General features: G+C 33.4%; 1 protein-coding gene across 10 annotated transcripts in view; it reads left to right on the top strand.

The window, feature by feature from the left end:
- Positions 1-27,637, top strand: part of CNTLN (centlein) — a 308,559-nt gene that overhangs the window by 126,518 nt on the left and 154,404 nt on the right. For 7 of the 10 annotated variants that reach the window (XM_038552477.1, XM_038552478.1, XM_038552470.1 and 4 more), the window contains 3 exons: positions 656-818; positions 9,244-9,294; positions 10,905-11,099. In XM_038552477.1, coding sequence (XP_038408405.1) covers positions 656-818; positions 9,244-9,294; positions 10,905-11,099 — 409 coding nt within the window. The remainder of the gene's footprint in view (positions 1-655; positions 819-9,243; positions 9,295-10,904; positions 11,100-27,637) is intronic. The other 3 variants (XM_038552472.1, XM_038552474.1, XM_038552475.1) reach the window with 1 other exon arrangement.

Genomic DNA, 27,637 nt, shown 5'->3' on the forward strand with positions numbered 1-27,637 from the left:
ACTATGACAACCAGTTCTTTGTCCCCTCTGTACCAATTGTACCTTGGATGGGTTGGAAGGACGGGTTTTCACTTTGTGTTGCTCTCCTTCCTTCTGACTTTTTTCCCCCCTCATCTTTTCTTCAGTCTGGATTAGAAGAGTCATAGGAATCCCAACCTAAACCCCTGAGGTTGCAAACTAATGGTGCTTTAAGGAACTTTGGTTTCAAACTTAATTTGCCTTTGTGGAGTCCTTTTTAATACATTTAAAGTTCTGTATAATACAATGAAAGGTCAAGTTACCCAGTATTCAAAACTGATAACTATTGTTGGCATCAGTACTTACTTATCAATTCTTGAAACTGAAGCGTAACTTACTTTCAATAAGAAGGTGGTACTATGTCTGTATATCCAAGGTTTTTATTACTATCAAGCTATAAAAAAAATTGATAAGTATTCGGCTTTGAAAGTCATAGTTGTTCTATCAATACTTTCTAGGTCTATGTCATAAATATTAAATACTTTATATGTTATTTCTTTCATTAATATGTTTGCCTGCAGTAAAAAGCAATAGATGAAAAAACTGGAAGACGATCTATAGCCTTAGATGAATACAATTATTTCACTGAGATGATCTTTACTCCTGCCTCTCTCTATTTATTGCTTGCTTTGCACAGAAAGGAGCTGCAAGAGCTGCAGAATCTGTACAAGCAGAACAGTGTGCATACGGCACAGCAAGCGGAGCTGATCCAGCAGCTTCAGGTTCTGAATATGGATACACAGAAAGTACTGAGGAATCAGGAAGATGTTCACACAGCTGAAAGTATATCATATCAAAAAGTATGCTTTTATTCTGTCATAAAAATGTAAATTTATATGTATGAACTTATAAAAATATATAGAATTCAATTTTTTCCCAATTTCGGCATTTCTTTATTGTTTCCTTTTATACATGGTTCTTCAAAATTAAAAATGAAATATAATTCAATCTGGTAACTGTTGAAATTTTGTGACTTTTTTATGGCCATTAAAGCTGAAATATTGAAAATAAAGATGCAAATTTACTCCATAGGATATTGTTTTTATAAATTGGAATTTTGATATCTACTATAAAACATAGCCTGGCCATAGCCCCCAAACCAGAAAGGACTTGGGGGATGGAATTACTCAACCTTCTATTATGAGAAATTAGTCATCAATTATGATTCTAGTTTGTGAACTAAAACAGTCTTTCATTATAGAATTTTTGCATTATTTTATTGGCAAATCTGCCCAAACACAAATGGATATGCTGATGAGGTCTTTAGGATCAATATTTTCCAAGAATTTTTCTCTATTTTGTGAGTTTCTTTTAAGTAGTCATTTTACTTTATAGTTGTTTTAAGAACCTCTCAAGAAAGCTTACCCTGCTATTTAGGTATGCTGACTGACCCAGCAACAATAATTATGGCTAGTAGTTAAAAGAAAACACCTTTATCGAATTCTTTATGTTTTGTGTAGCGTACCAAGCTATTTATAGAAATAATTTACTTTCTGTATAGGTCAATCTTACAAGATTGATTTTATTCCCTTGTAATAGTTGAGGCATCCAAGGCTTAGAGTGGTTAAATAGTGCAGTCTAAGTTGTTTTTTCTATTTAACTTTTCTCCTTAAAAAAGACCATGAAACACCTATATCCATAATTAACATTTTTACATTAGTAGTAATCAATTAATAATAATAAATAAAGATTTATTTGATAGAGCGAGCAAGCAGGGAGGTGGGGGGAGGGGCAGTGGGAGACAAGGGGACTCCACTGGGTGCAGAGCTCCACCTGGGGTTTGATCCCAGGACCATGCGATTATGATGTGAGCTGAAATCAAGAGTGGGATGCTCAACCCACTGACCCACTCACACATTTCTAAACACATAGTTTTAAATAATGCTTTGGAACAGTGGTTTTCACTCTGTATTCTCTCAAGTTTCCCTCAGGACATGAATGGCATCAGGTAAAGATATTGAAATAATACTGTAGAAGTCCTGATAGTGCTAGTCTAACAGAGTCAAATACCCTTCCACTTGCCCCAACTCATTTCATCCCCTTCCCAGGGGTATTCATCCAGATTTTCATGCATTAGATATTCTGTGTGTGTGTGTGTGTGTGTGTGTGTGTGTGTGTGTACATACACACATACCACAAATCTAGGCATATTATAATTTTAATATTTATTAACTTATGCTTTACTTACTGTTCTTTAACTTTTTTTTTTCAAGTAATATGCCTTGGATATATTTCCATGACCTAGAGCTCTGGCTGTCTTCCTGCTCCTCTTTATCCTCCAGCATGAATGCATATAGTGTGAAGTTACAGTCTAATCTGGTGACTATTAATGTCTCCAACTTTTTGTTATAAACTTGTCCACATGGCCCAAATGGCTCAGTGGTTTAGCGCTGCCTTCAGCCCAGGGCATGATCCTGGAGACCTGGGATCTAGTCCCACATCAGTCTCCCTGCATGGAGCCTGCTTCTCCTTCTGCCTGTGTCTCTGCCTCTCTCTCTCCTCTCTGTATATTCTCATGAATAAATAAAATCTTTAAAAAAAATAATAAAAAAATAAACTTGCCCACAGAAAATGATCCCCATCTCTCCTATAGCATCATTTTTTCCCTTCTGGACCATTTCTAAACACATACAAATAAGCTAGTGTGTCTCTGATCTGGGGGAAAGAACAAAATGCAACAAAAACATGCATCTTGACCTCACTATATTCCTCTTCTTCCCTTCCTTCTGTTTCTTTCCTTTTCCAGCAGTATTCTTTGAAAGATCTAAATTGGCTCACAGTTCATCTCTCCTGTTCTCTATTGAACCAACTCCAGTCAAGTGTTTGCCCCTTTCCCTCTGCTAAAATTTCTCTTCTCAGAATTATTTGTGACCCTCATATTGCCCAATGTAATGATCATATATAAATCTTGATCTTATTTCACTTATTAGCAACATGGTTTTCTTTCCCTCCTGGCTTGCAGTGCACCTGTAGTTGTGTCACTTTCTTCCTTCCATTTTAGCTGTTCCTTTTCTGTTCCTTTCTAGTCTTTTCCTAGTCTCCATGTTGCCTCAATGTTAAAATGTTTCAGGTCCAAATCTTTTTTTTTTTCTGTGTTTAAATTCACACCCTAGGTGATTTTATCTACTCACCTCAGCTTTTAAAATGAAAACTGTCCATATGCTGGTAGCCCCCAAATTTGGTTGTCCACTCTGGATCTCTTCCCTGAACTTTAGGAAACAGTATACGTAATTGTCTACTTAACATTTCTTAACTTGGATGCCTAATAGGCATTTCAGACCACATCTTCAAAACTAAGCTGTTATATGCTCTGCCTTCAATGTATGTTTGAAATTCTTCTACTTCACCATCCTTGCTGTCACCATTCTGTCCAAATCACTATCATGTTTTACATGGATTACTGCAGCCTTTCCCCACTTTGTTTCTTTGCTCCTGACATTATCCCCTTTGAGTCCATTCTCAACACAGATGCCTGGATGTTCTTGCTAGAACTTAGTCAAATTAAATCCTCTTTCTTCAGCTCCTTCCAGTGATTTCCTGTCTCATGAAAGTAAAAGCCTAAGTTCTTACTACAGCCTCGGAGACCATACATGATCTGGCTCTGCATCGCCCTTCTAATACCATCTTTGCCTTCTCTTCTCCTTAATCTCTCCACTGCAGCCACACATAATTATCTTTTTCCCTTGAACGTCCAAGTATTCTTCAACCCCAAGGTCTTTGCACTTGCTTCCCCTGCCTGAAAGCTCTTCCTCCTGTCATATGCATAGGTAACCTTTTTATTGTCTTTATTATTTACCTCTTACAGGTTAAAACCTGGTTGATCACTGATAATCGAGTAGGAGTAAAAATAATATGTTACAATTGTAGAAGTATATAACTGGGGCCTGAGGTTAGGGATAAGAGACTCTCCTTAAGTAGTATCAGTGATATTTATTCCGAGAAGATAAGAAGACATAAGTAAAACAAATTATTTTCTTAAAACTCTTCTTATATGAACTCTACCTCAAGCCATAAATTTCCTAGTCAAAATCTTTACTAAATTTGGAGAGGTAGAGATTATCACTCCAATTTGAAGAACTTGTCATAACTTCAGCCTTGACCTGGGATACTTTTTGAAAACTTACATACACGTTTCCCCAGGATTATGACCATCTAAGAATCATTCTAGATAATGAGAGATGTGATGGGAATATGTTGTGCTTATGAATAGTATAGAGGCAGGGAAAAAAAAGAGCAAACTGACATCTGCTGCTTCAAAGACTTGGCTTACTTTCCTTTGTGTTTAGTCTATTTCTTGTCCTCCTTTCCGCTTAGAATTCCTTTTTCTTTTCAGTTGTTTTTCAAAAGTTGCCTCTTAGGGGTGTGGTGTAGGAAACTTAACAGATTTTTAACTTGATGCTCGTTATGAAATTTAAATTCTCACTGTAGTATTTTAATTGGAAAGTTATTTTAGGTCCTTATAGTCATTCATTCATAAGATTTTATTTGTATACTCGACTACACTCAATTCAGAAGTCCTTGATTATTTATATTTTGTTTAAGTTTTGCCTTGGTTATTAAACATTATAATTAATTTTTCCTTGGTAGTCTATGCATAAATATTTATTCATAAAAACACAGAAAACTTTTTTAATAATTCTATCTCCCAGAGGCAAATACTATTAACATTTTGAATATTTCCTTTCAGTTTTTTAAAATACACTAACATATCTGTGGATACAATAATATCTTTTACTTCACCTTATATTAAAAACAATATTGATATATACCTATTTTGGAAATAATATAATTTATTTAACCATACTCCTAGTGTTGATCATGTATGTTGTTTAAATGTTTTACCATTATTTAAAAAAATTACTATTGTAAATAAAGCTGCAATAAACATCTCTCTTTGTTGTCAGTTCAGACTATTAGTATTCGTTAGAGAATATTGAATATGCAGACATAGACACACACACAGGGCCAGGAAACAATTCCTTTTATGAAAAAGCCAGCAACAACATATTAATGGTATATAATTTACTCTTAGTTCATTCATAAAGATAGTCTTATTTAAGTTATTAAATGTTGAGAATGCACAGGGGATTATGAAGTTTGTTTTTTTTTTTTTTTGGGGGGGGGATTATGAAGTTTGAAGGGGACTTGCCTGCCAAATGAGAAATGATTGGTAAATGTTAAATTATTGAACCTTGAGGAGTTGTGTACAATGATATCCGACTTTGGATAATACAACTTAAGAAATCATAGATATTTATTTAAATGTGAGAGTATTTTTAAACTTTGCAGGCATATTCTTCTATCTTAATTTAAATATTCTAGTACATTTAATTTTTAATTATTTAGGTGAGAAAATGGTTCTGAAAAGCATAAAAATATGGAGAAACTAAGAATACAAGTATAAAAGTGATCCAATTGGAGCATAATTACAAATAAAGAATATAAAATTTTACTATAAAACCAGAGAGAATCTGTGTTTCCATTTACACACATTATTTTAGAAATGTGTTATGTAGATTGAGGTACAAATAAATGTAAGTCATGTCCAGCAACCATATAATAATGGTTAATATTTATTGAGCTTATTGTGTATAAGTACCTGGAAAAGGCTTTTGTCTCACTATTTAAGTTTCACACAACACTATGTTGTATATTATTTTTATTCCTTATTATTTTGTAGATCATGTAGCTGAGGCTTAGAGTATTGTCTGAAGTTGATAGAATTAAAATCTACCTAATCTGGGGTTCAGAATCCAGTCTTCAGCTGTTATGAAGCTAGTTGTGTTATACAATCTAATAACGTATAATCCTTAAAGGAAGCTGTAAATAGATTCTATAAATATGCATGATTCTCATCAAACTTCTTTCAACATTCAATAACTTTAATATTGGGAAGTGTATCTTGATATCTAAGGTAAATGTTACTTAAAAGATCCCATTGTTGGACACCTGGCTGACTCAGTGGGTATAGCATATGACCCTGGATTTCAGGGTCATGAATTCCAGCCCCATGCTGGGTGTAAAGCTCACTTTAAAAAAAAGTATCATCGCATTCTTTTTGGGGAAAAGGGATCCTCGCATGTTAGCATCTTCTGGAAAAGGGCCTCCATCATTCTTCAGCCACTCTCTCTTTGTTATAAAAATTTGGTTTCTTTTATTTTGCTATGACATTGCAATTTTTAATTTTTTGACTTTCTGCAGATTTTTTTGCTAGGAATGTTTTTCCCCTAGAACCTATATATTAGTGGTAGAGATCAGGATATTGAAATTTGTGAATAATCATACTGCTTTATTTATAAAAAATAAACAATATGCTATTGTTTAGACCTCCAGTGTTCACTTACATCAAATTATTCATTCTAATCTTGAAGTGTTTTACTTAATACTTATCTTTATTCTTCCTCATGTATTTTTCTAGATTTTTTCCAATAAATTTAAGTAATCTATAATCCATGCAACAAGATGAAATTGTTTACTTAAAAGTAAGATTTACAAATATATTTTCACATTAATTTTATTACTTACAAATAATAATTGGGGCTTAGCTGTAATAGTTGAATAAAAAAATTACATTAATAGTTTATCTCCCGTTCTTACCAAACTTACTTTTCTAAAAGTTAAGTCTTCTTAACTTACTGTTTCTAATGGAGTTTCTTTTTCCTCTTTTCTCTCAGTTCTCCTCCCTTACTTTTTTGTTGTTGTTATTTTGCTTTACCTCCCATTTCTCCTCTTTTCTTCCATTTATTGATTTATTTCATAGTATTCATTTCATTATCAGAAAAGGTAAAATCAGTTTCCCTCCATGGTAGGTTGAGGGGAATGTGTAGAGGACAAAGGTGAAGAGAGAAAACTGAAAACCTTTGAGCACAGGGAAGAAGTTGAGACGTATTTTCCCAGAGGTTCCCATAACAAATCATTAGTCTCATACACAAAACCTGATAATGTGGAGGGCTCCTCTGGAAGAGACATACCCATAGGAGAAATAAAAGTAAGCTAGTGTGCTTTCTTCCTCTGAGCCATTTATGTAAGTTTTAATTGTTTTTCTACTTTACACGTCATTTATATACCTGTATGATTTATCTATAGATGGGGATTGTATCAGCATTTATCATTTCTAGACCATCTAACATGTTTGAAGTAACTAAATATATGTTTTATCACTTTCTGTTCTGTTTAATAATAATTGTATGACATAAGCAGTATCAATTTGAGAAAATAAGGAGTTAGGTTATATGTTCTTTTCATTTAAACTGCATGTTAAATCAGTTTTTTTTCTCATCTTTCTGCTACAAACAGAATTCTCAAAATGGTATATTTTATTGTCTCAATCAGAGTAGCAAATAGTATGCTTACTAAATAAGGAAAATTTTATTTTTTAAGCAAATTAGTCACTGGGTCACAGGGCATATACACTTCCAAAATTGTTAAGGTTAATAAAATATCTTGTTCCTTAACACTAATAAAAATAAGGGAGGAACAATACTTCAATATATGTCCCTGAAAATTAAAGGACTTGGAGTTTGGGATCCTATTTCTGGAGTTAGCTTGCATTCTATCCCCTGGAGATCCTCTTAACTTTTTAAACTTAAATTTCCTCAGCAGAAAACAGCCTCAAGAATAGTAAGCATCCTGGATTATGGATTATAATGATTAATACTTGTATATATGGAATGTATGTTTAAATGTTTTCATTGGCCAGAATCTTGGAAAAAATTCTGATCCATTTTGGCTTTTTGAACTATTAGAGGAAAGAAATGATAGAGGAAAGAGCTTCTCTGAAAACTACTGTAAGCAATTGTTGTTGCTAATAAAAAGTTACTAACTCTGATACCTAAACCAATGCAGATGAATTAATTTGTTACATGACCTAGTTTGCTGGAGGACTTTTTTTACTCACTCTACTGTTCTTAATGGGATGAGAATAAAATGACATTTAAACAGGGGACTGGAACATCCTAAACCTTTGCCTTCTTGCAGGATCCCCTAGAGAAATAAACCTGTTAACCCTGAGGCATTGTTACCCAGAAACACTTTAGAAATAAAAATGGACTTTGCCTCCCTGAGCCCTCTTTTGTGGCCAATTTTACTGATGGCCTGGGGCCTAGTATTAAAAATGGCTGGAGGGTTGGCTGTCTTTGCTTCCTATACTCTAAGTCCACATCTGAGTAGTCTTATTGCTCTGGATAAGTGAAGTCCAATCAGCCATCAAAGAAAATAGGCAGGTAAGAAATGTGTATTTGGAATAAGAACTAAGAAATAGAATTTGTCCCAGTTCTTGGAACAGAACTGATCTAGATCATCTGCTCCAGGCTTTTTCGATTCTTTTCCACTTGCTGCTTGGAAGGATGGATATTTTTAGAGAAAGAATCTATCTCAGTATCCAGAGTTGCCCACCAGTCATATCAGATCAAACCAGAACACGTGAATAGGAGTATACCTGTGTAAATTGCATGGTAGAGAGAAGAAAGTGGAGAAGACAAGAAGAGAACAGTTAGTCTTCTGTTTTTACAGAAGCAAGAAAGAAGGGAGATGTGAGAGGAGAAAAGAGAAGAGACATTAAGACAGAGCCTCCTTCCGTGAATAAATAGGCCCAGAGCCTTATAAAACTGTGAAGGAAGATCCTAAGACATGACACCCAAAGAAAATATACCACACCCTTGGCACAAATCATCAATAAATTGTTCCTCAATCCTGACCACACACTATCATTCTTCCTGTACTTTTTGGGCAGTGAAAGGGAAACTATGAGTTTTTCTTTAATAACAATCAATGTTCATGAGATTCTCAAATAATTGAAGTCTATAAATTCTTTTTTTGTGTGTTTTTAAATTGAGGTATAATTAAATATTTGAAAATTCTTTAATATTTTAAATACTTAAATATTTATTTGTTTTGTATTATTTTCTTCCAGAAAGATTAATTTATGCTGGTTAAAAGCCAGCTAGTATTAATAAAACTAATAGAGAAAAGTAGTTAAGAAAAGTAGTTAAATTAATCTTTTCACTAAGTGACTGTGTATGCTGTTAGGCAGACCTCATTCAGGATATCCTAGCTTCAGATCTCTCTAGACAGCTTAGCTCTTGTCTTCATTTTTTTTTTTTTTCTTTTCTACTTGAACTCAATCATGAAAGCTCAACACAGCACAGGTAGGTCACTATAAGGCCCACTCTGATCCCTTCATTGTTCCTCAAAGCGGTCAGGTTCCTACTCTCTCTTCCCTCCTAGATTGATGTGTACCAACTGTGGAAAGGACATTGGACACTCCCTGGTATAAAGGTAATTGGGAGGGAAAGTACAAATTCATGTCCAAAAATTCTATATAAATCATAAAGGCAACCTTTCCTTTATAAAAATTGCTTAGAGTTTGGCTGTAACATGAAATGGATTATTTGAAATATCTATAATAATATAGTGGTACAATCCCTTATAAAACATAAAAAGTATATTGAGCATATTGTGTCAGGAACGGCTTGAATAATCTTGTATTTATGACAAGGTATGTCTGAGAAAAAGCATTAAGAAAGGTTTTATAAGCCTTATTAAATTTTATACTTAAAAAAATTAAAGTATAGCATACATACACAAAAATACTCTGCCATCTTTTGTGTAGTTAAGTTTCTTCCCATGAGATAAGGCCAGCTAATGGAAGTTTCTCCCAATCTTCCATTAGATTAGTTTCTTCCAATCTTCCATTAGTTTTTTAGCAAACCTAAAAAAATAGTGAATTAGCTATATAATCTTGAGCTTGGGAACTTTACAGACTCCCCAATTTGAGCAAAAATCCTGAGAGATTTTCCTTTTGTTGAAAGATCTCACTATCTCACTATTAGCCTTATTTAAAAACAAAACAAAAGACCAAAAATCTTAACCCTTGGGTCATTTTCCCAGTGTCATCAGCAAATACACATTCTTTATGTAAATTAGTTACCACAAATTGAATTATGCCTCATATCACAATCATAAGGTAGGAATTTCATCACCAAGTAAGTTCATGAGTATTGGAGGAATGCCATTGTTAACCATATGTGACTCTGCACGAGACCACTTATACACATACCAGATGTTATCTCACAGTTTTAATAAACTCCAGTTTAAAATTTTTAAACTCGTGTTTCCTTGAGTTAAAAAATTGAAAGTTACCTATCATGCCTTCAGAACATCGTCTCTGTTTTGTCATAATCTGTTGAAGCTCCTCAGTGATTCCCTGTTGCCTCCAGGAACAAGTCCACCTTTCTTCATCTGGCATTCAGGAGTCTACACTCTATCTACAGTGTTACTGCCTGCCTGTCTCTTGCTATTCCTTCCACCTCACCTCCCCTGCTGCAGCAGTAGATGCTAATTTATACTAAGTGGGAATTTATCCATCAAATGTAATGAACTCTCAATGAAAGACTCTTGGTTTTTCTTTCAAATGTATATACTGGGTTCACTTGGGTTGATAGATCTTATGCTCCCTTTCTGTCCCTTCCTGTAACTGTACATGTTTTCACATTTCTGCCACCTTTGGAATCACTTTTTGTTTTCAGTTAAGTTCCTCTAATAGTTTCATAGCTCAGTTGAGACACTTTATTTTGCATACAGCCCTCTAAGTTGAATATAACTAGCTTAAAGTGTTTTCATCCTCCTTAGAAATTTAAGCACACTTTTCCTATATTACACTGGCCAGTAATACATAGTGTCTTGTTAGTCTCAATTGTAGTTTTATATCAATATTTGATTATACTAGTTTTTCATCTGTGTATTTCTTGTTTCCCCTCTAGAGTATTAAAATCACCTTAGGGCAAGTAGTATGTCATATATAGTCCTTATAGATATGTATATATGTGTATGTATATTTATACAGATATGACTTATTGTTAATAAATTTGGATATTTTTTTGAAACAGCTTTACAATGAGTTACATATTTGTTTTGAAACCACAAAATCAAGTGAAGCTATGCTCCGGCAAAATGTTGTTAGTCTTCAGGATCAACTCTTTCAAAAAGAGCTAGAAAATGTTAAATTAAAAGAAAAGCTTCAGGAATCACATGGAGCTCCCTATCTTCTACCTCAAGAAAGTGATTCAGAACACTCTGAACAGGTGAGAGACATTTTCTAATACTTACCACAAGCATATTATCATATTAAATTGTCTCCTATAATGGACTAAAGAAATTTAAAAATTAGTATATTAGAATATAAGCCTTGGCAGATTGTTTTGTATTGTGCTATTTTTATACTCTTTGTAGACATGAATATTATATATAATATGGATTCATATAGAAATGCACATAGAAATACAGAGTATAACTGGCATAGTTATTATGAAACATTTGACTGAAATACGATAATGAAAAGCAAATTAATAGATCATGCCATTTTCAGACTTAAACCGAATGAGATAATGAAATGGAAAGAATATATAATAAGTCTCATAAAGTAGTTGCCATAATGCCCGATATGGTACTTAATATCGTTTAGTCTTAATTCTGCCACTATCTTAATGTATGATTTTAGATGGGTAACTTGACCTTTCTTCCTACTTCCTGGTGCAATTTCTGAAGTAGTACAAATGTAAAGATAGATATGTAGGTTCAGGAGTAGAATAAACCTTGGACCAAATCAGAGCCCTGCCTGAGCTTTGTAAACGTGAGCAAATTCCCTAATGCTTTTAGCCAAAGTTTGCTCACAAATAAAATGTTGATATTATTGTTATCTATGTCATGCAGTTTTGTAGGCATTAATGAAATCATGCATATTAAATATGGAGCTTGGCATATAGAAAATGTTCAGTGGTATTTTTTAGATAATCTTCAAGGTAACTTTCGGCTCTAAATATATAAAGAAAACAATCTTATTCCTGTAAGTTTAAGTGTTAAGGCACTTAGCATTTCTTTAAATCTTAGAATTTATTAATTTAGTTCAGAAATGGAATTAACACAAACAAGTAATTAAATGTTTACCAATGATCGTTTAAAAGTAATCTTTGAACAGTAATTCTTGAACCCAGCATATTTTGCCTTGTTAATAATTCAACCTTAAGGCAAGAGTTTTTAAATTTGTATTGTAGTATTTAAATTTTTTGGATATCAGGTGCACAGAGTCATATAATTTGTATCATGACACAGTATCATGTGACATACATAGGCCTATTTTATTCATTTTGACTGATTTATTTATTATAATAAATTGCCTTGGTCCCATCAGCTGATCCAAGAATAGAGCATTACTAATGACTTACATCTACTTGTACACTCCTCCCTTATTTTCTCACCAGAGGTAACTAACTTGTTTAGTTGATAACTAAATTGTGTATCATTTTGATTATTTTTAAAAAAGTTTTACCACCTATAAATTATGAGGAAATAGTATGTTGTTTGGTTTTGTAATTTATAAAAATACCACAGTGTGTTGTTACTTGTGGTTTGGCAATTTTGACTCATTATGTTATTAAGATTCATTTATGTTGTTTGGTATAGCTGTTTATTTTTATTGATTTACAATATCCCATTTTATATGATTAAATCACAACTTCTTGTACATTCACTTGTAAGTGAGTATTTGGATTATTTCCAATTTTTGCTATTATGAATAATGCTGCAACTGATATTTTCATGCACGATTCTTGGTACACATATGCATACTTTTAGGTGGAACATGTAATTAGGAATGGAAATCCTGGGTTTAGAATGTGAAAATGTTACTTTCACAAAATACTTACTTTTCAAAGTGGTTTTCATCACTTTTACTCCCACCAGCAATGTATAGGAGATTTGGTTGATTCCCATCCTCCTTAACACTTGGTATTGTCAGACTTCTTAGTTTGCTGGCAATTAACTAATTCAGGTATAATTTTTTATTTTGATCTTCACATGCATGTCACTTTGATAAAGTATATCTTTAAATGATTGCTAGCCAAGTGTATGCCTTCTTCTGCAATACATTTATTTACATCTTTCATCCATTCTTCTACTAGATTCTTTTACTATTCATTCATCAAAGTTCTTTATATGTTCTTGATACTGATCTCTAGTAAGTTAAATACTGTATCTCAGTGTGTACCTTATCTTTTCATTTTCTTTATCGTATCATTTGATGAACAGAAGTTCTTTTTTTTTTAAGATATTACTTGTTTATTCGTGATAAATGAGAGAGAGAGAGAGAGAGAGAGAGAGGCAGAGACACAGGCAGAGGGAGAAGCAGGCTCCATGCAGGGAGCCTGACGCGGGACTTGATCCCGGGACTCCAGGATCATGCCCTGGGCCAAAGGCAGGCGCTGAACCGCTGAGCCACCCAGGGATCCCCCCTGAGCAGAAGTTGTTAATTTTAATTTAGACAAATTAATCTTTTACAGTTAGTGCTTTGGTGTCTCATCTAAGAAGTCCTTTCCTACCATGAAGGCAGAAAGATTTGCACTTCTGTTTTCTTACAAAAGTTTTAAAGCTTTGCTTGTATCATTTATATTCACAATTCATTTGGAATGGTGTTTTATGTATAGTATAAGGTAAGGATCCATTTTTATTTATTTCTCCCCAGTAGTAATCAGGTTTTTCCAGCTCAACCTGTTGTAGTGCTGGAACAAGTACAGTTCTACTTGTAGTACTGGGCTACCTCTCTCATATATCCTACTTCAGTATATTTAGGAGTTTCTTTCTAGGCTCTGTGTCTTCTGTGTTCCTATATGATGTTATATTAATCAGTATAGTTTCTAATAAGTCTATTTGGTAGATCTACTCTTACTTTCTTACTGTTCTTTTTTTTTAAGATTTTATTTATTTATTCATGAGAGAGACAGAGAGAGAGAGAGAGGCAGACACAGGCAGAGGGAGAGGCAAGCTCCACGAAGGGAGCCCAACATGGGACTTGATCCTGGGTATCCAGGATCATGCCCGCTGAAGGCAGCACCAAACCACTGAGCCACCCGGGCTGCCCACTTTCTTACTGTTCTTTAAAGGGCCTTGGCTAAGTTGGTATTTAGCACTTAAATATAACTTTAAATTAAATATAACTTTAAGGTTAATTTATAAAGTTTCATGAAAAACACTTGAAATTTTTCATGAACAGTCTTACTGAAATATACAAATGATGAAGTTTATAAACCATAAATGTATAGCTCAGTGAGATTTCAAAAGTGAGCACATCCCTGTAAATACCACTCAGATCAAGATACAGAATATTACTAGTTTCCAATAAACCTCTCTGATGTTCCTAATTGCTAACTACTTCATAAAGGTAACCATTATTTTGACTTCGGTCACCATTGATTAGTTTTGCTTATTTTTGAAACTTACAGTGTTTCTCCTTTAAACACTGTTTGCTATGGGTTTTTTTGGTAAATATCCTTTATTATGGTAAAGAAGCTCCCATCTATTCATAGTTTGATAAAAGCTTTTTTTGAAGAGGTATTGAATATATACAAAGCACCTTTTAAGGTGATAGTAAGGCTTTTCTCATTTATTCTGTTAACAGGAGAATTACATTGATTAATTTCCAGTTATTTAATTTTGCATTCCTGAAATAAATCTAGCATCATTGTAATATTTTATTATTTTTATATATTGCTGAATTCAATTTGCTAATATTTTGCTTTGGACTTTTGTATCTATGAGGGATATTGGGCTGTGGTTTTCCTTTCTTGAATGTTTTTTGTCTGATTTTAATATCAGGGTGATGCTGGTGTCCTAATACAAATTGCAAAATGTTCTTTTTCACTGGTAGAGTTTGAGCAGGACATATTATTTCTTGATTAATAATAAACACTAAATGCATTCCTTCTAAGATAAGGAACAAGTCAGTTCTAGTCAACATTGTACTGGAGATTCTAACTAGTACAATAAAGCAGAAACAAAATCATACCAATTACAAATAAGGACGTGAAACTCTTTTTATTCACAGACAGTATGAGCATCCGTATAGAAACCATACTGAATCTACGGTAAAGCTCCTAGAAATAGTAAGTAAATTTAGCAGTGTTGCAAAAAACAGCATCAATTTATAACAATTATATATTTAAAAATTAGAAATAGGTAATTAGAAATTGAAATTTTAGGGCAGTCCGGGTGGCTCAGCAATTTAGTGTCACCTTTGGCCTAGGGCGTGATCCTGGGGACCCAGGATCAAGTCCCGCGTCGGGCTCCCTGCATGGAGCCTGCTTCTCCCTCTGCCTGTGTCTCTGCCTCTCTCTCTCATGAATAAATAAATAACATCTTAAAAAAAAATTTAAAAAACCCCAAAATATACTAGGATGTAATTAGAGATCTACATAATTGGACAGCTATGCCAAATTCATAATCAGAAGGTAAAGTATTGTTAATATGTCAAGTATTTCCAAATTGATCATTCATATTATTCCAATCAGAATTCCAATCAAAATTATTTCCTTTTCCTTTTCCTTTTCCTTTTCCTTTTCCTTTTCCTTTTCCTTTTCGGGGAAGGGGGGAAGGGAAGGTGGACGGGGAGGGGGGCACCTTTTCCTTTCCTGAAGGAGAGGGAACGGTAAGGGAATCCTTTCCGGGACTTGCACTTCACATCCTTCCTTTCACTTCCTTCCTCCTTTCCTTCCTTTTCTTCTTTATCTTCTTTCTTTCTTTCATTTCTTTACTTTCCTTTTACTTCTTTCTTTCGTCTTCTCTTCCTTTCTTTTTTCTTTTCTTTCTTTTCTTTCTTTTTTTTTTGAGAAATACAACCCAGTTCTGAGATTTTACTGGGATTGGTCAGAGGCCAGGGGCCTAAAAGAGCAAAATTAAGTTTCATAAAGAAAAAAATTGGAGGACTTACACTACCTGATTTTCAGACATATCAAGCTAAAAAAAAAAAATCAAGATAATGTTCTATTGGCATAATGACTGACAAAATAATCAGTAGAACAGAGTAAGAGTCCAGAATACCCACTCACATATGTCACTTTCTAGTAACTCTTGAAATGATAGGGTTAGTCACTTTATTCTTTTTCAAGAATGTTCTGTATATATTTGCTCTGCTGCATTTTATAGAAATTTTAGCATCATCTCAGCAATTTTACAAATAAGCATTTGTTTAGAAATGTTTCTAATTTAATCTGTGATTTTCTTCTTACCCATTTGGTTATTTAGATGTGTATTGCCTCCTTTTGAAATATTTGGGTATTTGTCCTTGTATAGATCTTCCTCAGTTACAATGCATTTACATCCCTATAAACCAATCCTAAGTTGAAGATGTTGTAAGTTAAAAATACCGTAAATACAGCTAGCATACCAAACATCATCGCTTAGCCTAGCCTATGTTAAACATGCTCAGAATGCTTACATTAGCCTACAGTTGGGCAAAATCATTTAACCCAAAGCCTATTTTATAATAAAATGTTGAGTATCTCACATATGTTGAGTACTGTATTGAAAGTAAAAAAAGAACCCAGAATTGTTATATGGATGTGGAATTGTTTTAAGCATACTGGTTTTTCACTCTTGTCTGTCTGGGAGCTGAGGCTCACTGTTGATGATTCACATGACGAGAGAAGATCATACTGCACTATTGCTAGCCTGGGAAGAGATCAAAATTCAAAGTACAGTTTCTACTGAGTGCAAACTTTTTTGGTATTATCTTAAAGTTGAAAAATCATGCGGAACCATTGTAAGTCTGGGACAATTTATATATGTTATTATTGCTATTCACTTCTAATATATCTCTATTGTGGTCAGAGATAGTACTCACTCTCTGATTACTGTATTTGAAATCTAGCATATGGTTTATATGTACTTGCAAATAATTTATATTCCGTAGCTTTTGGATGATGGAGTGTTCCTTAAATATCAATATTAATTATGTCATGTGGTTGATAGTGTTCTGATCTTCTGTCTTTAATGATTTTTGTATTTGGTATTTTAATCAGTTTTTCTGTTAGTTGCTAGGAGAAAGGTGTTAGAATCTCCCAATATGATTGTTGATTTTTCTATTTCTCCTTTTAATTTTCTCAATTTTTGCTTCTCATACTTTAAAGATGTTTTATTTGGTGCATACATATTTCTTCTTTTTTTAAGTTTTTTGTTTGGTTCTGTTTTATTTCATTCCTTTTTGTTTTGTTTTTTTGTTTGTTTGTTTGTTTTGTTTTGTTTTGTTTTGTTTTGTTTTTATTGAAGTTTGATTTGCCAACATTTCGTATAACATCCAGTGCTCACAGTGGGTGGGAAATTGGAGTAACTGGGTGACGGTCACTGAGGAGGGCACTTGATGGGATGAGCACTGAGTGCATACATATTTCTGACTGTCATGTCTTTCTGATTAATTGAACCTTTTGTCATTATAAAATGTTACTTTTAATTATAATAATATTCTATTGACTTGAAACCCAATTTTATGTTAATATAGCCTGTCCAACTCTCTAATAGTTACATTATATGGTATATCTTTTTCCATCCTTTTAATTTCCACCTATAGTCTTTATGTTAAAGTATACATAGTTGGGTCTTGTATTTTTTGTTCATTCTGACAGTTTCTTCCTTTTCATTACGGTGTTAACCCAGTTAGAGTTAATAAAATTATTAACATGGTTGGGTTTGATTTACCATTTTTAAAAAATTTATCCTGGTTTTGTTCTGTCCCTCTTTTCTTTCTTTTGGGTTAAATGTTTAAATATATTTTGGGAGCAATTAATAAATTCCAGTTTTCTGTCTTCTAGATTCAGCTGCTTCTGATGATAAGTCAGAGGCAATTTGTTTCATTATTTACTTAAATGTGATATACCAGTTTTGTCTAGCTTCTTTTAAAAAATATTTTAACTTTAGTTTTAACTATGATGTTTCCAAGTTTTCATTGTAGTGAGCCTTCTTGCAATTTTCTGGGAAAAAAAAGTGAGTGTGTATTTGTTTATTTATTGCACTAAATTAGGGGAAAGTGTTGATATGATTTCCTCAGTTATTTTTCTGACTCCTCTCTATTCTCCATTTGAGATTTCTGTTCCACTTTTGTTGGATTTTTCAGTGTTATCCCCTAGATCAACAAGTCTCTCATTTTTTAAAGTCTTTTAATATCTATGTATCTTCAGACTAGCTAATTTCTATTAATTTAAGTTCAAGTAACTGACACTTGTGTTATCCCCAATTTGCCTTTTAAGTCTTTTCTGTGAATTATTCTTTAAATATTGTATGTTTCAGTACTGGAAGTTTCATTTGTTTCATTATTATAGTATGTACATACCTGTGGGGTTTTCCTAATTATCCATATCTTACAGACATACTTTTTTTTAGGTCCTTGTTCTAATAGTTAAAATAGATCCTTTAAAATAATCACATTTTAATTCCATATTTTGGGATTTCTTGGGTATGTTGACTAGTGGTTTTCCTCTGCTTTTAAATATGGGTTGCATATTAATATTTTCTCTGTGTCTAATAATTTGGGATTGTGTAGTATATATTGTGAGAGATGTGTTACAGATACACTGATTTCTGTTATACTATTTATATAAGTGTTGAAGTTTTTTGTTTTGTTTTTAGTCAGAAGTTAACTAGTTTAAACTTAAAACTCTCAGCTCTGTTTCCCTTCAGGTGGGTACAGTTAAATTGTTTTTAGTTTCTTTTAACCTTATCTGGATTATAGCAAGGTCTTGCCTGGTGCATAAATAGTTGAGGTATCACTTATTCTTTTGGTTCTCTTTTCTAGAATTTCCCCTTTCTCCCTGCAGTGGGAGTCCTGAACTCTGTCCTCTGTACATTTCTTTTGGAATGTTAGCCTTCCCAATAGTATCTGCTGTGAGCTACCCTCAGGTAAAAATTCACAAAAATAGGAAGGTCACTCAGTGTTGTTCTATTTCCCAAGTATTAATTCTTGTCCAGATTCTCCCTGTGTCTGATTATTCTCTGTTATCTTCAGATAGTTGTTTTTATATTTTGCTCAGAGTTTAAATGGTTTTAGGCAGGAGGCATAGTCTGATAGGATCAACTCAGCCATTATTGTAAGTGGAACTCTCTAGTCCTTTGACATTTTAGAGTGAGTTTTAACTTTTAATCACTTTTCATGCAATGCAAGGAACTTAATATATTCTTCTTTATCTTTTCACCTACATTTGCTGTCTTTGTCTTACATTTTGATCCTACAAACATTTTTACCCTATAAGACATCATTATTGTCACTAAAGAATCCGTATTCGTGTAGAATGTTTATTCACCTGAGTGCTCTTCCTTCTTTTCTGCAATTCTGTGTTTCCTTCAAGGATCTTTTGCCATCTATACTAAGCACTCCTCCAGTGTGGGTAGATCAGAGAGAGCTGTGGGGAAAAGAGTAAGAAGTGACCTCAGAAAGGCAGATGTGAGCTCCTGCCTCCCAGGGCCACCATAAGGCCACCATAAGGATATAGATTTTACATTGAGTGAGATGGAAATTCACTGATGTGTTTCAAATAGAAATGTAACATGGAAGCTATTGGAGGGTTTGTTAGAAGACTGATAAATAAAACCTAACCTCGTATTTATTTATTTATTTTTAAAGATTTTATTTATTTATTCATGAGAGGCACAGAGAGAGAGAGAGGCAGAGACAAGGGCAGAAGGAGAAGCAGGCTCCAGACAGGGAGCCCGATGCGCGACCCCAGGATCATGCCCTAGGCTGAAGGTGGTTCTAAACTGCTGAGCCACTGGGGCTGCCCTAACATCACTTTTAAAAGGCTCACCCTGGGATGCCCGGGTGGTTCAGTAGTTGAACATCTGCCTTTGGCTCAGGTAGTGATCCCAGGGTCCTGGGATCGAGTCCTACATTGGGCTCCCCACAAGGAAACTGCTTCTCCCTTTGCCTATGTCTCTGCCTCTCTCTCTGTGTTTCTCATAAATAAATAAATAAAATCTAAAATAATAAAATAAAATAAAATAAAATATAAAATAAATAAAATAAAATAAAATAAATAAAATAAAATAAAATAAAATAAAATAAAATAAAATAAAGGCTCACCCTAGCTGCAATACAGAAAGGAGACTATGGGTAGACAAGAATGGGAACTGAGGAACAAATTCAAGAGGAAATTGTAAGGGTAAAGATGAAACTTAGTGGGTGCTTAGATAGGTTGTGAGACATACTTTGATTTTGAAAATAATTCAGAAGTAGAGCACACAAGATTTGAAGATGGCTTAGATATGAAGTTTGGGAAGAAAGGAGGAATTAAAAATGAATCCAAGATTTCCAGGCCTTACTAAGTGGACAAATAGATTTGCCATATTCTGAGGCGAGAAATATATTCTAGCATTCTCATAACAGGAAGGAGAACCTGACATTATACAGAGAGAAGTGAAAGCCCTGAATCAGGGAATTAATGGAGAGAAATGGGTAACTTTGAATTTCTACCAGTTAGTAACATATTCTTTGTCATGTCATTACTAGAACCCTTCTTTAGGATTTAGTCCAACTAGACTCTTCTTTTTGTTTTTGCTTTTTTTTTTTTTTTTTTTGAGATTTTATTTATTTTAGAGAGAGAGTGTATGAGTGGGGCAGGGGTTGGGGGCAGAGGGAGAGAGAGAGAGAGAATCTTAAGCAGACTTAGGGCTGAATGAGCACAGAGTCCCACATGGGGCTTGATCTACCAACCCTGAGATCATGACCCGAGCCAAAATCAGGAGTCAGATGCTTAACCAGCTGAGCCACCCAGGCACCCCTAGACTCATCTTTTCATTCATCCATTCTTCTATCCGTTATTCATTTATGTATTATTCAGTGATATAATCAATTTTTATTAAAATCCAGTACTGTATTCTAGGTAATAGGTTTAGTGTGAAAGAATACAAAGATGAATAAGACAGCCTACTTTTATGAATCTCATAGATGGCTATGTAGACAAGAAAATAATTATTATAAAATGTGCTATAATTGAAGTATGAGCAAACTGTGAACTTTGTGGAAAGAAGCTTTACAGGAAACATGTGTAGGGAGAGGGAAGAGTGTTGTCAAAGAGAAAGTGGACTGTATGTCAGTTTGAAAATTATTTAGGAGTTTCTACCTTGGTGGAAGTGAATTATCATAGGCCTCAACGTGAGAAAGTGTGTGGTATGTCCCAGATACTAAGAATAGTCTAGGTAAGTGCTTCTCAGAGTTTAATATATATCAAAATAACTTGGTCTAAGGGATTGTTAAAATATATTCTAGACTGGAACCTGAGATTCTACATCTATTTCACATTCCCAGATGATGCTGTGGTAGCCGGTCCAGATATCACCCTTTGATTAATAAGAAACTAAGTGGGTAAGTGGATTATATAGTTGAGGGGAAGTGATAGGGATATTTTATTCTTCCACTTTTCTTATCCCTAGTTTATCTTTTTAAAATACTTTTGTAGTGGTACTTTTTTGTACATGATTTTTGGGGGTTACATTTAGAGTAATAAATAACATAAATTCTGGATCCCTTATCTGCTTTACCTTGGACAGATTACTTAATTTCTCTAAGCCTCAATTTTATTATTTGTAAAATAAGTATTATAATAGTACCTACCTTATAGAAGTTTTATGAAGATTACATGAGGTAATGCTGGTGGGCATTTAGAGTAATAATTAGGTTATTATTACTTAGGTCTTAATAGAGCTATATAGAATAAACACTTACGTCATGTTAGTAAATTTGAAATTTTTCTCCTGTATTGGTAGTGATTTATCTTTTCTTCTTCCTGATCTCACTTATAATCAGAATTATTGGTGAGCTGACAGTCTTTGCCATAGAAAAGGGCAAAGCTAATTGGTTCATATGGGATTGAAACCTGTGACCTTTGATTTCTTAGCACCCTGCTCTTAACTAGCTGAATTCTGAATGACTGCCTATTCTTATCTCAGAATGCTTGTTTATCTTTTTCATGCAGAAGTACTGTTTCTTGCCTTGGAGGAATAATTTGCAATGGAGGACAAGAGAGAAACCTAAACCTTAAGTTTACTATATTTACCTGTGAATGAGAGTCACTTGATGTGGCTAACTGCAGACCAAAAATTAGAGTGGCGAATTTTAACCACAGGCTTGTTTATTTTTATTTCCCTTCATTGATAGTCTATTCTTTCTTTTCCTGAGTGGCAGAGAATTGTTTACCCTTATGTTCTTACTTTCTTTTAAAAAATTGTTTCACTAAATACTTGAAATCCACAAAAAAATAAATGTAATGGCAGTGTACCCACCAGAAGCTATCAACCAATACTCTTGATGCTACTATGTGCTCCTCTTTTATACCATTTTACTTATTTTCTCCAAAGATAATCTCTTAGATATTAATTTTAATTTTAAAATTAATTCCTGCCTACTAAAACTATTTTCTTAACTAATATATCATTTCATTGTTCTTTTATTTAAACCTTAAAAATATCTAGGGCGCCTATGTGGCTCAGTGAGTTAAACATCTGACTTTTAATTTCGGCTCAGGTCATGATTTCAGGGTCCTGAGATAGAATTGGGTGTCAGGCTCTGTGGTGGAGTCTGCTTAAAATTCTCATGCTCTCCCTTCCCCTCTTCTCGCTTGCACATGTTCATTCTCTCTCTTTAAAAACAAATCATCCTCTTTATATATTATTATATATATATATATATTATATGCTATTCTCCACAACTAGGTTTTATCTTTGAACTTTATTTTTGTAAGATAACTCAAAGATAATTCACTACCGTTGAGTGTACTTATACTTTTTTTCTCTTCTGTGGAACAGTCTATTGTATGAATAAGCTACTCTTTTTTGCAAATGAGCATTTTTTTTGTTTTAATTTTTTTAGCTCTAGGAGTTTTTACACACTGCTACTGTGAACTTTGTAGTACATGTGTCCATATCCACATGTGCAAGACTTTTTCTCAGATATATTGTTAAGAGTAAAATTGGTGGTCATAGATATGCCGATGTTCAGGCTTACAAGAAAATGCCAAATTGCTTGCCAAAGTTGCTGTCTCTAATTATAGACTTCTTAGTTACATTCTAAAAAAGGAAAAAATAGTATCTCATTCTGGTTTCAGTTTATATTTCTTTGATTTCTAATGAGCTTGAGCATCTTATGTTTATTTTACATAAAATACCTATTTGTGTCTTTTGCTCTCCTTTTTATTGGAATGTTTGTCTTTTTGTTGAAGTTCCGTGTTTTAGATACTAATCTTTTGTTATTATGAGAGCTTTTGTATTACATAAAACCCAAATCTCTGTGGTTTAAAATAATTTATATCTTATTTACATTACAGTCCAATATGGGTATTACTTGGATTTTCAACTTCTAAATTGAAAGTGATTTAGAGAACTAGGCTCCTTTCATCCTTTGGATCCATTAGCTTTCAACATGGCTATCAAAGTTGTCTTGGAATCATGTCTCCTCCAGCCAACAAGAAGGGAAAAAGGGCCTAGAGAGTCATATTTAAGGAGTTTTTATAAATAAGCCTTCAAAGTGGTACATACTACTTCTGTCAGCATTGATTCAAAGAATTGCAAAGAAAATTGGGAAATATGAACCCCCAACTATTGGAAAGTATATGTCCATTTCCAAAAAGAGGAAGTGAGTTTAGAGATCAGCCAGCAGTCTCAGCTTTCAGTTAGAATTTTTGCAAATATCTTTTTGCTTGTGACTTGTCTTTTCAAATATTCTATGGTGTCTTTTGAAAAATGTTTATTAATTTTAATACACTTGAATTTCTCATTATTTTCTCGTAAACTTTGTGCTTATTGTATCTTGTCTAAGAAATCTGACCTTATCCTGAACTCAAAAGATATTTTCCTATATTTTCATCTAAAGTGTTATAGTTTTGACTTCCACATGTAAGTCTTTATGTGGGGTTGATTTTTCTTTATTGTGAAAAATAAAGAACTAAATATTCAATTTAGTTTTTTTTTTAATCTGAATATCTGTTTCAACACTGGTTATCATGCTAATAATCACTCCTTTTCTCAGTGATCTGCATTGCTTCCTTTGGATTTTTTTCCAAAGGAAAAAAAGGAGGTGGGGGGCGGTAAGGGGAGAGAGAGAATCTTAAGCAGTCTCCATACCCAGCGAGGAGCCCCACAGGAGGCTCAGTATCAACCCTGAGATCATGACCTAAACTGAAATCAAAGAGTTGGACTTAACAACTAAGCTGCTCAAGCACTCCTCCTCTGACATTTTTTATTTCATGTAAATATGTGTCCATATTTAAGTGGGTCTGTTTTAGGCTCTATATTCTGTTGTGTTGAGTAACTTTTTTTAAATCTCTGAAATAACAACACTGTTTGTTATTATAGCTTCATGATGAGTCTTGATATCTGATATGATAGATCTCTTCAGTTTATTCTTCTTAGATCTGCTCTAGATATTCTTGATCTTTTGCTCTTCAGTATGATGTTGTAATCATCTATCATGTTCCCTAAAAAATCTTGTGAGGATTAATTTGAGAAGAAATGACATTTTTAGCATTTTAAATATTTTTTTCCTAAATATGCTATATATACTTCAATTTAGGTCTTCTTTAATGCATTTTTTAAATGTTTTATAGTTTTATCCATAGAGGTCTTATATCTCATTATTAGATATGTAATAGCTACTCTCTCTTATTAGATTCTGAGTAGCTTACATTTTTGTTGCTATTTTAGCTACTTGTCTTTTTATTAGATTTTTCTTTCTTGTGTATAGCGATATAATTGTTTTTTAAATGTTTATCTTATATCCAGCTACCCTCTTATCTCTTATTAATTTGTTTTATAGATTCCTCTGGGTTTTCTGTGTAGTCTCCCAGTTTTACTTTTGCTTTAAAAATCCTATTTTTTCCAGATTTTTATTTAAATTCTAGTTAGTTTTCAATGCAATCAAGAAATGGACAGAAGACATGAATAGCCATTTCTCCAAAGAAGACAGATAAATAAATGGTCAACAATCACATGAAAAAATACTCAACATCACTCAGTATCAGGGAAATACAGATTAAAACCACAGTAATAGAGGGAGGTGGGTGGCAGATGGGCCACAAGCAAGGAGGGAACCTGTTATGATGAGTGCTAGGTATTATATGTAAGTGATGAATCACTAAATTCTACTCCTGAACCAATATTATTCTATATGTTAACTAACTAGAATGAATTTATTTATTTATTTATTTATTTATTTATTTATTTATTTATGTATGTATGTTTAGGTTACCAGTTCATTTTATTTATTTTCTTTTTTTAATTTAAATTCAATTAATTAACATATATTGTATTACTAGTTTCAGAGGTAGAGGTCAGTGACTCATCAGTTGTATAATACCCAGTTCTTATTATGACACATATCTTCCTTAATGCCCATCACCCAGTTGTCTCATTCCCCATCCTCCTTCTCCTCCAGGAACCCTCAGTTTGTGTCCTATGATTATAAGAGTCTTTTATGGTTTGTCTCCCTCTCTGATTTCATCTTGTTTTATTTTTTTCCTCTCTTCCCTATGATCATCTGTTTTCTTAAATTCCACATGAGTGAGATCATATGATAATTGTCTTCCTCTAATTGATTTATTTAGCTTAGCATAATACTCTAGTTCTATCTATGTCATTGCAAATGGCAAGATTTCATTTTTTGGTGGCTGAGTACTATTCCATTGTATATATATTCCACATCTTCTTTATTCATTCACCTGTTGATCTGGGCATGTACCCCTTCAAATATGTATATTTATATCCTTTGGGTATAATGTACTACCCAGTGGAATAACTGCTAGATCATAGAGTAGTTCTATTTTTAACTTTTTGAGGAACCTCCATACTGTTTTCCAGAGTGGCTGCACCAGTTTGCATTCCCACCAATAGTGTAAGAGTATTCTTCTTTTTCCTCATCCTCAACACAGGAAATAAAAATCCTAATATGTTATACCAATGTTTATACATTTTACCATACAAAAGTTCAGTGGAAGTGCTAAGAGTGAGTGTCCTTGTCCTTTTCTTAATTTTAAAGGGAATATTCACCTTGAATAAGGAAGTTAGCCATAAGTTTCTTATAGATACTCTTTTATCACTTTAAGGAACCTGATTAATATCATATATAAATGGTGATAAATTTTATCAAATTTTTTATCTTTTGATGCCTGAGGCATTTCTAATCCTTTATAAACTAATTTATTCATTTTACTGATATTTTATCTTTTGAATCTCTTTGTGAAGGAAATTGGCCTGTTATATAATTTCATAAAAATTGACACAAGACTTAGGGCTCTTATGGTGACCCACATTGATCATAATAAAAGGCCTAATGAGATTAGTTCCAGTGAATTTAAGGCAGGTAGTGGTAGCAGGTTGTGTATTTGGGATAGAGAGATCTGTGCCAGTGGTTTCTTCTATAAATCTGTAGGTTGATGTGAGGAGAGGTAAGGAAACTAGATATTAGGCCCAGTGCTTGGCCTTGCTGTCAGTCCAAATGATGGTAGAAGATCTCAGGAGGCAGGCCTGGTATTAGACCCCAGGTGTGCTTTCAGTCTTGAGCCCTACATGTGGCTTTGTGTGTGTATGAGTATACAAAGAAAATGGAGAATATGTATTTTATGTAGTTGGAAACATACAGTATATAAATTTGTAAACTGCTTATACAATTACCATTTCATTGCAATAGGATTAAATGTTTAAAAACGGTTTTTGACTCCTTAAGGTAGGAATAGAACCTTTTTTTTTGTTGGTGAGGGTTTTTTTTTTTCATCTTTCAAATGTTTATTTTAGACTCTACTGTTTTAGACACAATGGATTCAAAATTATACAAGGTATAGTCCTTGTCCTTGAGGCTTAAGGTTAGTAAGTACCATCATTACTGTGACTAGAGACCTGCGTGGCCTGGTGATACACAGAAGGCTATTTGATATATTTATTTACTTTGTAGGTTGGTTATTTATTTATTCATTTATGGTTAACGTTTTAAGTATGTACAACCAACTGCCATAGGCTATGATGTTTTGTGTTTGTTTGTTTTTTTTTTAATTTGAGTATAGTTGAGACATGTTACATTAGTCTCAGGTATACAACATAGTGATATAACATCTCTATACCTTAAGCTGTGCTCATCACAGTGCACCTACCATCTGTCACCATTCAGCACTATTACAGTATTATTGACTATATTCCCTACGGTGTACCTTTTATTCCTGTGGCTTATTCATTCCATAACTGGAAGTCTGTATCTCCCACTCCCATAAGTGATTAGTATTTAAATTTCAATAAATGCTTATTGAATGAATACATGAAAAAATGCATATCCTACTCTAAACCCGTTTAGACTATCTCACAATGATCAAGTATTCTTTGATAACAATTCCAGTAAGTAGGAGATAGGAGCATTGAAGAATCAACTTTTGCAAGGAATTATCTAATTGTGATGTGGAGTACTTAGATGTGTACTAAAAATTTCTGTCTTTTCTTTACCAGTGTTGAATTGATTTGGTGGAATTTTCCAGCACAGCAAAGGAGAAAAGGATATCAGTATTAGTTAGCTTTGTTTTCTTGCCAGTCAGGAGGTCTGGTATTGGTAGTGGCTAATTGGCATCAGCTAAAGTATTTTCCTTTCTCAGTTGGCAGAGATCAGATTGTACTACCTGAACTTAGGCTCAAAGTGCTGCTAAACCTTGTCATACTGTAGTTGAGACATATGCTAACATTAATAATTGGTTTTCTTTTTATAATTTTTACCTTATTATTGTTTCAGTTATACTTTTTTTCCCCATTTTCAACATGGAAGAATATCAATCATGAACTT

This window comes from Canis lupus, chromosome 11, assembly GCF_011100685.1.
Source record: "Canis lupus familiaris isolate Mischka breed German Shepherd chromosome 11, alternate assembly UU_Cfam_GSD_1.0, whole genome shotgun sequence".
NCBI lineage: Eukaryota > Metazoa > Chordata > Mammalia > Carnivora > Canidae > Canis > Canis lupus.